This window comes from Bubalus bubalis, chromosome 4 (genome assembly GCF_019923935.1).
Source record: "Bubalus bubalis isolate 160015118507 breed Murrah chromosome 4, NDDB_SH_1, whole genome shotgun sequence".
Taxonomy (NCBI): Eukaryota; Metazoa; Chordata; class Mammalia; order Artiodactyla; family Bovidae; genus Bubalus; species Bubalus bubalis.
Genome location: NC_059160.1, coordinates 115,916,063 through 115,922,999, shown reverse-complemented (window position 1 = coordinate 115,922,999; position 6,937 = coordinate 115,916,063). Strand labels below are relative to the sequence as shown.

The 6,937-nt window shown below is 43.3% G+C and overlaps 1 protein-coding gene across 1 annotated transcript; it reads left to right on the top strand.

The window, feature by feature from the left end:
* Nucleotides 1-1,501: 1,501 nt before the first annotated feature.
* ATXN7L3B (ataxin 7 like 3B) lies at nucleotides 1,502-5,155 on the top strand. The gene has a single exon (XM_006071218.3). The coding sequence runs from the start codon at nucleotides 1,840-1,842 to the stop codon at nucleotides 2,131-2,133; it is 294 nt and encodes a 97-aa protein (XP_006071280.1). The 5' UTR covers nucleotides 1,502-1,839; the 3' UTR covers nucleotides 2,134-5,155.
* The last annotated feature ends 1,782 nt before the right edge of the window (nucleotides 5,156-6,937 follow it).

Sequence of the window (6,937 nt, the reverse complement as noted above, 5' to 3'; positions counted from 1 at the left end):
AAGCGACTTAGCAGCAGCAGCAAACACTCATCAACTAATAAGTTAAACTAGTACTTAACCCTCTGCTCATAAAAATATAAAGTGTGATTCTATGAATGAATTTTAAAACTATTTAGTAGTATTCTGATGATTATATACATTAGAAAATCCTTATTTGTACCTGTCTGGAAAGATACACATCTATATTTTCTTTTATTCTGGAAAGGGAATTATAGCATCAGACAGATACAAATAGATAATTTTAAAGTTTTTGTTTCTTTGGCTAAAACTGTATTGTGATAAAGTATAAAGGTACAAGATGCCACTCTATTTCACAGTGATGAGTTGGGGGGGCATACAAAAGACTAACAAGATACAGGAAAATTTTCTTATATTCAAATTCATAACTAATATGATTAAAACAGCTGACACTTATTGAATACTTGCTTACATGTAAGAAGCTGTCACAATGTTTGTTTGTTTGTTTGTTTTAACTATCATTTAATTTTAACCATCAAATAGGAACTAGCTTTATTCCAATGAGGAAACAGAACTGTTAAATGTTGGATCTAAGATTTAAGCCCAGATAGGCAGGGCTTCTCTGGTGGCTCATATGGTAAAGAATCTGCCTGCAATGCAGGAGTTCAGGGTTTGATCCTTGGGTTGGAAAGATCCCTTGGAAAAAGGCATGGCAACCCACTTCAGTATTCTTAACTGGAGAATCCCATGGACAGAGGAGACTGGCAGGGTACAGTCCATGACGTTGGCAAGAGTCTGACAGGACTGAGCGACGAATACTTTAACTTTTCATACTGGTTCAAGACCCCATTATTTCATGCTGCAGAATTTTAGGAAAGGCTTCCTTTACCTCCATCCCAGTATTTAAGGTAGATCAGGTTTGGTCTCTCTTCAATAGAGAATATTCATAATTTTATCTTTGAATTATTTTAGAGATATATATGATGATCTACTTACAATCACTGGCTTAATGGTCTTATAAATGAGATAAATGCCTTAGGTTCATGTGATCAATACATACGAATTATGTCTTTAGTGCCTAGTTTTTCATTCAAAAAAAAAAAAAAAGACAAAGATAAAAATTATACTGTCATTTGTTTCCTTGCACCATCTAGTGGATTTAAATGACAACTGCGGGGCAGTGGTATAAATGATTATAAGTCAATTGAACGTCAAATTTTCAAACATCCGGAGAACAAATGCTAGAACTGTACTTCAGCTCATACCACGAACATGCACATAGTTGTCGTCTGTCTTTTTTAAGAGGGAATTGATCAAGCACAGGTGCTGAATTCCATAGCGAATGCTTAAATTTGTAAACAAAACAACATAAAATAGCATCTTAGCACCGTTTTACCACTACAGATAATGAAAGTCTAACATATCTTAGTTTCTTCCCACCCATCTTCCTGAACGCCAACGCTCGCCAGGCAGCTGCGCGCAGGGACAAGCCCCGCGCGTCTGCGCGCCGCCCGTGCGCAGGCGAGCTGAGGAGCGGAAGTGGGGAGGCGGGGCTAAGCCGGGACCAGCCAGCGGAAGAGACCGCGGCGGCGGAGAGCGGCACCCACACCGTGTGGCGGCGGTGAGTCCCGGCGAGCCCGAGCTGCACGTCCCAGCCCCGGGGAAGCGCCGGAAAAAACGGAAGGACCTGGGATTCCAGAGCAGTCGCCGCTGACTGCTGCTCTCCTGACGTTGCCGCGGCGGAGGCTTCCGCACTCGCCGCTGAAGACGCGGCCCTGACAGGCCTAGAGGCCTAGGCGCGGCCCTCCGAGCCCGACGTGTTGCCGCCGGTGCAGCTGTGAGTAATCCGAGCGCTCTCTCCACGGCCGTTTACAGATTAAAATGGAGGAAATTTCCTTGGCTAACCTGGATACTAACAAGCTGGAGGCCATCGCTCAGGAGATATACGTAGACCTGATAGAGGATTCTTGTTTGGGCTTCTGCTTTGAGGTGCACCGGGCAGTCAAGTGTGGCTACTTCTACCTGGAATTTGCAGAGACTGGTAACGTGAAGGATTTTGGCATTCAGCCAGTTGAAGATAAAGGAGCGTGTCGCCTCCCGCTTTGCTCCCTTCCTGGAGAATCTGGGAATGGGCCTGATCAGCAGCTGCAACGCTCACCTCCAGAGTTCCAGTAGCCGCCACGTGAGAGTCCGAGGGTGACCAGGACAATAACATAGACCAGTCCTGTGGTTTTGAGAAGTTAGGTAGCTAAGTAGAAAAAAGCAAAAAAAAAAAAAAAATCAGACAAAAGTCCCAATTCCCATTGAAGATCCTACCCTTTAAAAACCCGAAGTGGAGAATTTAGGAATTCAGATCCTTGTTTAAGTGTATTATGTTGGGTCAGCTTTGAAATCCTGATCAGGAGGAGCTGTACTATGGATCCAGCTCCCCGTGCCGCGGTTGATTTCTAGTGCACAAGAACCCTGTACTGTCTGTCCCCAGTGCGCAGGTGAGCAGCTGTGCACCCATCATATAAAGTTCTTTGGTTCCTCAGCCTTTCTGTCTGCCTGGTGTCAAGGGCTTTCTGGGTAACTGACAGTTTGGACATAACTGATGGACAGGCCTTTATCGTTGGGCCGCAGTGGGACAACACCTCTGATCTCTCAGCCTTGGGTTTCTTCAAGACAGATCCAAGTCAGTGATGAGAGCTGGATACTAGGCATTCCAGTCTAGGAAAACTATTAAAAAGAATTCCTGACCGAATCTGTAGGAGAAGCTCTGTGGTCCTGACTGCAAGGAGAAGAAAAGCTCAAAGTCACCAGTTTCCCAAAGGTCCAGCATTTAAAAATGACGTCAACGGACTTGGGGACTTGGGCTAGCATCTTGCTGAACAGGGCCTGCTTTCTTGCACTGCATGTGGTGGCATAGGCTTAGCAGTTGGACAACTTGGTTATCCAAGCAGGCTGAGGATTGAGTAATGATTCCTTGGGGAGGTAGCAGGGCCTGCTGCAACTACGCACGATCTTTCAAACTGCAGGATTCTTAACTGGATGTATTATGCTGTGGACAGCAGTTCAGTGGGGCATTTTCCTACTCTTGAGTCACTAGTTACCTTGCCAGTCTGTGGGTCTAACTTGGTTATTATGCCAGGTCACTATGGAAGAGCATCATGGCTAGCCAGGAGGCTGAGCTTTCAAAGTTGAGCCCAGAGGGGACCTTTTCCAACTGTAGTCAGTAATGTGCTGGGAGCCAAGGAGCAATACTGGGTCATCTCTCATCTGACTGTGCAGTATCCTATTGAACACCCCTGTTCCTTGGGTTGGGCAGTCACAGGGTTTTGTTGTGGTGAACATCTAGATGGTCACCACCTGCCTCTCACACGGGGCAGTGCTTTCCCCTCAGTCCCCTTTGGACTTTCCTGACAAAAGCTGTCCTTTTGTTGCTTGAAGGACGGGATCTTTCAAGGAAAGGACCCCCAGAAACCCCCTGGTTTTAGCAAATGGGGTAGGGGAGGATGGGAACTGTGAGCTGTGTATCAAAACTACTCTCCACTTGACTCCCTGATTGAAGTTTATGCTGTGTAGAGGGGTGGGAGCCCCCAAGATGAGCGGGAACGGTGCTGCTTTATTTGAAATGTTTTCTTACCTCATTCTGTGCTCCAGTAAGGGGCCCAGCCTCATTTTTCTGGCTTGGCCCCACATCCTCCAGTCCCTGCTCCACTGCCTATCTGGTGCAGCTCATCACCCCGGGTGCTGCCAGCCACTCTTCATTCACGCTGACCAGTTTTAGTTTATCTCTTGATTCTCCTGCTTCTGAAGCCTGCCCAGTTTCCCTTTCCTTGACTTCTTTTAAGTTTGTTTTGTTTTCTTGTGTTTGTGAGAGAGAGCAGAATCTTTCTTATGGCTCCCTCTATTGGGGTTGGGATGGGAGGAGAAAGTAATTTTTTTTGTATATGATAAGCAGTGTCATACCTAAGCATTTCTCCTGTAGGACTGCCTTGCTGGTATGGCTTCCTGCTGTGTCTTACTTTCTGAGAAGTTTTGTCTTCCCACCTCCACTTGGATACTGCCTCTAGGACCTGAGCAGAACAGCAGTAAAGGACTGACACACAGGAATGGAGTAGGTCCTGATCCATTTTCTCTAACCCTTGCTGTGCATGTATCCTTCCTTCTCCCAGAAGGAACTGTTTGGACTGTTCCTTGGACTGATTGGGTTGCACACTCTACAGGGGTAAGGGAAGCATAGTAATGAAGCCTTGAGGCTGTTTATTGTTGCATTCTCCCTCTAGAGTTGTCCTGCTCAGGGTCAGGGCCTAGCTACAGATTGGTCTTCCAGAATTGTAATAACTGTTTAAAAAGTCAGACCTTGGCAACAACTAAAATAATTTGAGGTTACATGCCCTTGACTTTTTAATAAACATCTCCTTCTAAGGAGATGCAGAAGGAAAGGAGGGTCTAAGTGAGACTCTGGCCTACCTGTAATAATGTCTGGGAAACAGGCTAAACTTAAGGTCATGGTCCACTCTTACTTCAGAGAGGGAGCTCAGATTGTGACATTACTGTTTCCTTTCTGGCCTTTTCTCCTGGTTAGAAGGAAGAATTGGAAATAGTTTTGAGTAGTGGTTGGTTCACATTACCTCCCTCTTGGTTTGTGGGTTTTTTTTTTTTCTTTTACCCCCCATTATTAGGGCAGTGGCCCCCTGATTGAGTATGAGGTGGGCTAGGTCTAACAGGTGCCCTGAGAGGATAGACTATTTTCATTTTGAGGGAGAGAATTCTCCCTACCATGTAGTTGACAGTTGTTAGGAACTCTCCCTTTGCTTACCTATCTTTCCTCTTAACAGCAGAATTCCTGTCCTAATCTCCTCATAAGTGTATTGCTCACCCTGTAATTCTATTATGTATCTGAGTGTGTATGTATGGGGGGGGAGGGGTTCTTTACAAATTTCTGTGGTTTGTGACTTTTTCTTCCATACATTAGTTCCCACCACCGCATGCCCAGGGGCCATTGCCTGGCATTGTCGCATGCTGGGATCATTGGGGAAGTATAGTGAAACTCATTGTCCTTTGTTTTGGAGAGTCTTATTTTTGCATAAGTAGTCCATCCTATACAGATTGCTAACTAACTGTGTATTCCCCTTGCCCCTATGGCTGCTGGTGTAAATAAACTGCATCTCCTCATGGTAAACGATGACAATAAACAAGATTTTAAAAATGATTTTATTTGGACTCTATATTCATCTTTAAGATTGTACATGTTTCTTGTGTTTCATATGGTGAAGTAAATGTTGAACCACTGTTGACCCTTGACCCTTAGTCACTTTCTCCTGAATAGGAGTTTTATCAGAAGAGAGGAATTTTATTGCTTCATCTGGTAGTTCACATTTAGCTTTCTGCAACAGCCAGTGAGAGAGAAACTATACAATCTACTATAATAAGTAAGAAGGTGGTAAAATATAATCCAGTCCTGTCACTAAATAAGTCCAGTGTGAAGGATAGTTCAATTTAAATTGTACTAGAGGTATCTTCCAGAGAAGGCAATGGCACCCTACTCCAGTACTCTTGCCTGGAAAATCCCATGGACGGAGGGGCCTGGTGGGCTGCAGTCCATGGGGTCGCTAGGAGTTGGACACGACTGAGCGACTTCACTTTATTTTTTCACTTTCACGCATTGGAGAAGGAAATGGCAACCCACTCCAGTGTTCTTGCCTGGAGAATCCCAGGGACGGGGGAGCCTGGTAGGCTGCCGTCTATGGGGTCACAGAGTCGGACACGACTGAAGCGACTTAGCAGCAGCAGCAGCAGCAGAGGTACCTTCGGAGAAGGCAATGGCACCCCTGATGGGCTGCCCTCTATGGGGTTGCACAGAGTCAGACATGACTGAAGCGACTTAAGCAGCAGCAGCAGTAGAGGTATCTTAATATATACACGTTCTTGCTCTCAAGAGGCAAATAATTAATGGTAACAATGAGTCAGCCTTTCTAAAAGTTAATGTTTTTCTAATACTTTTCATTTTACTCCAAGTGTTTAGGTCTGTAATTTTGTTTTTTAGATTAATTCAGAGATTTTTTTTTTTTTTTTTTATTCCAGTTCATATTCCAAAGTTAGAGCACTTTGCCTGGAAACAGTAACAGTTGCTCCTTAGTATTGATCAAAATCACTTATTTGCTGAATGTTCTGGGTCTTTAAACAGCCCAAAAGTGTAAATAATATTTACATGAATAAAAAGTATCGTAGAAATGGGACCAGAGGGAACCTGTTGAAGTAGGTATCTCAGGGGACCTTACTGACATGTGACATGTATTTAGTCACCTAACACTCTTGGAGCTGCTGCAAATATTTTTGGATTCTATTTTGTATATTTAGATTGGAATTAATATATTTCATGCTAACCTACTTTTCTTAAATGAGGTATTTGCAAGATCTCTACTAAATCTACTTGATGGCAGGACATACAGGATTATTTCTGTTCATGTTTTCTAACTAATGATCTTTATACTTAAAAAAGTACATACCCTTTAACTCCTTAGACACTACATTTTAACTGTGGCATGCAGCATGAGGTCAGGAACCACATAAATGATGTTGACAGAGAATGAAATATGCTCAAGTAGTAAAGGATTCCGGAAGAGCTTTCTTTAAATATATTTTAATATTAGTCTTTAATTATGGATAGTGAATTGCTGATTCTCAGAGATAATGTCAGACTTTGCAAGTTTTAATCTGTTGTGGAGGGCACAAGCTTTCTGATTCTTAACACATTTTCCAAAGAAAATATTTGTTATAGGTAATTCACTGGTTCAGAAAGATAAACCTGTAGATTTCTTGGTTTTGGTTTTTCCATTTTGAAAATTTTGATCCTTGCTACTTGAGCCTAATTGAACATATGTGAGCTGAAAAGGAAATAGTCACTTCAGAGATGAGAAAATGTATTCAGCAGCAGTGACTTGCCCACAATTTAAAGACAAAAATACAGAAACAAAAACAATGCTAGTGCAAA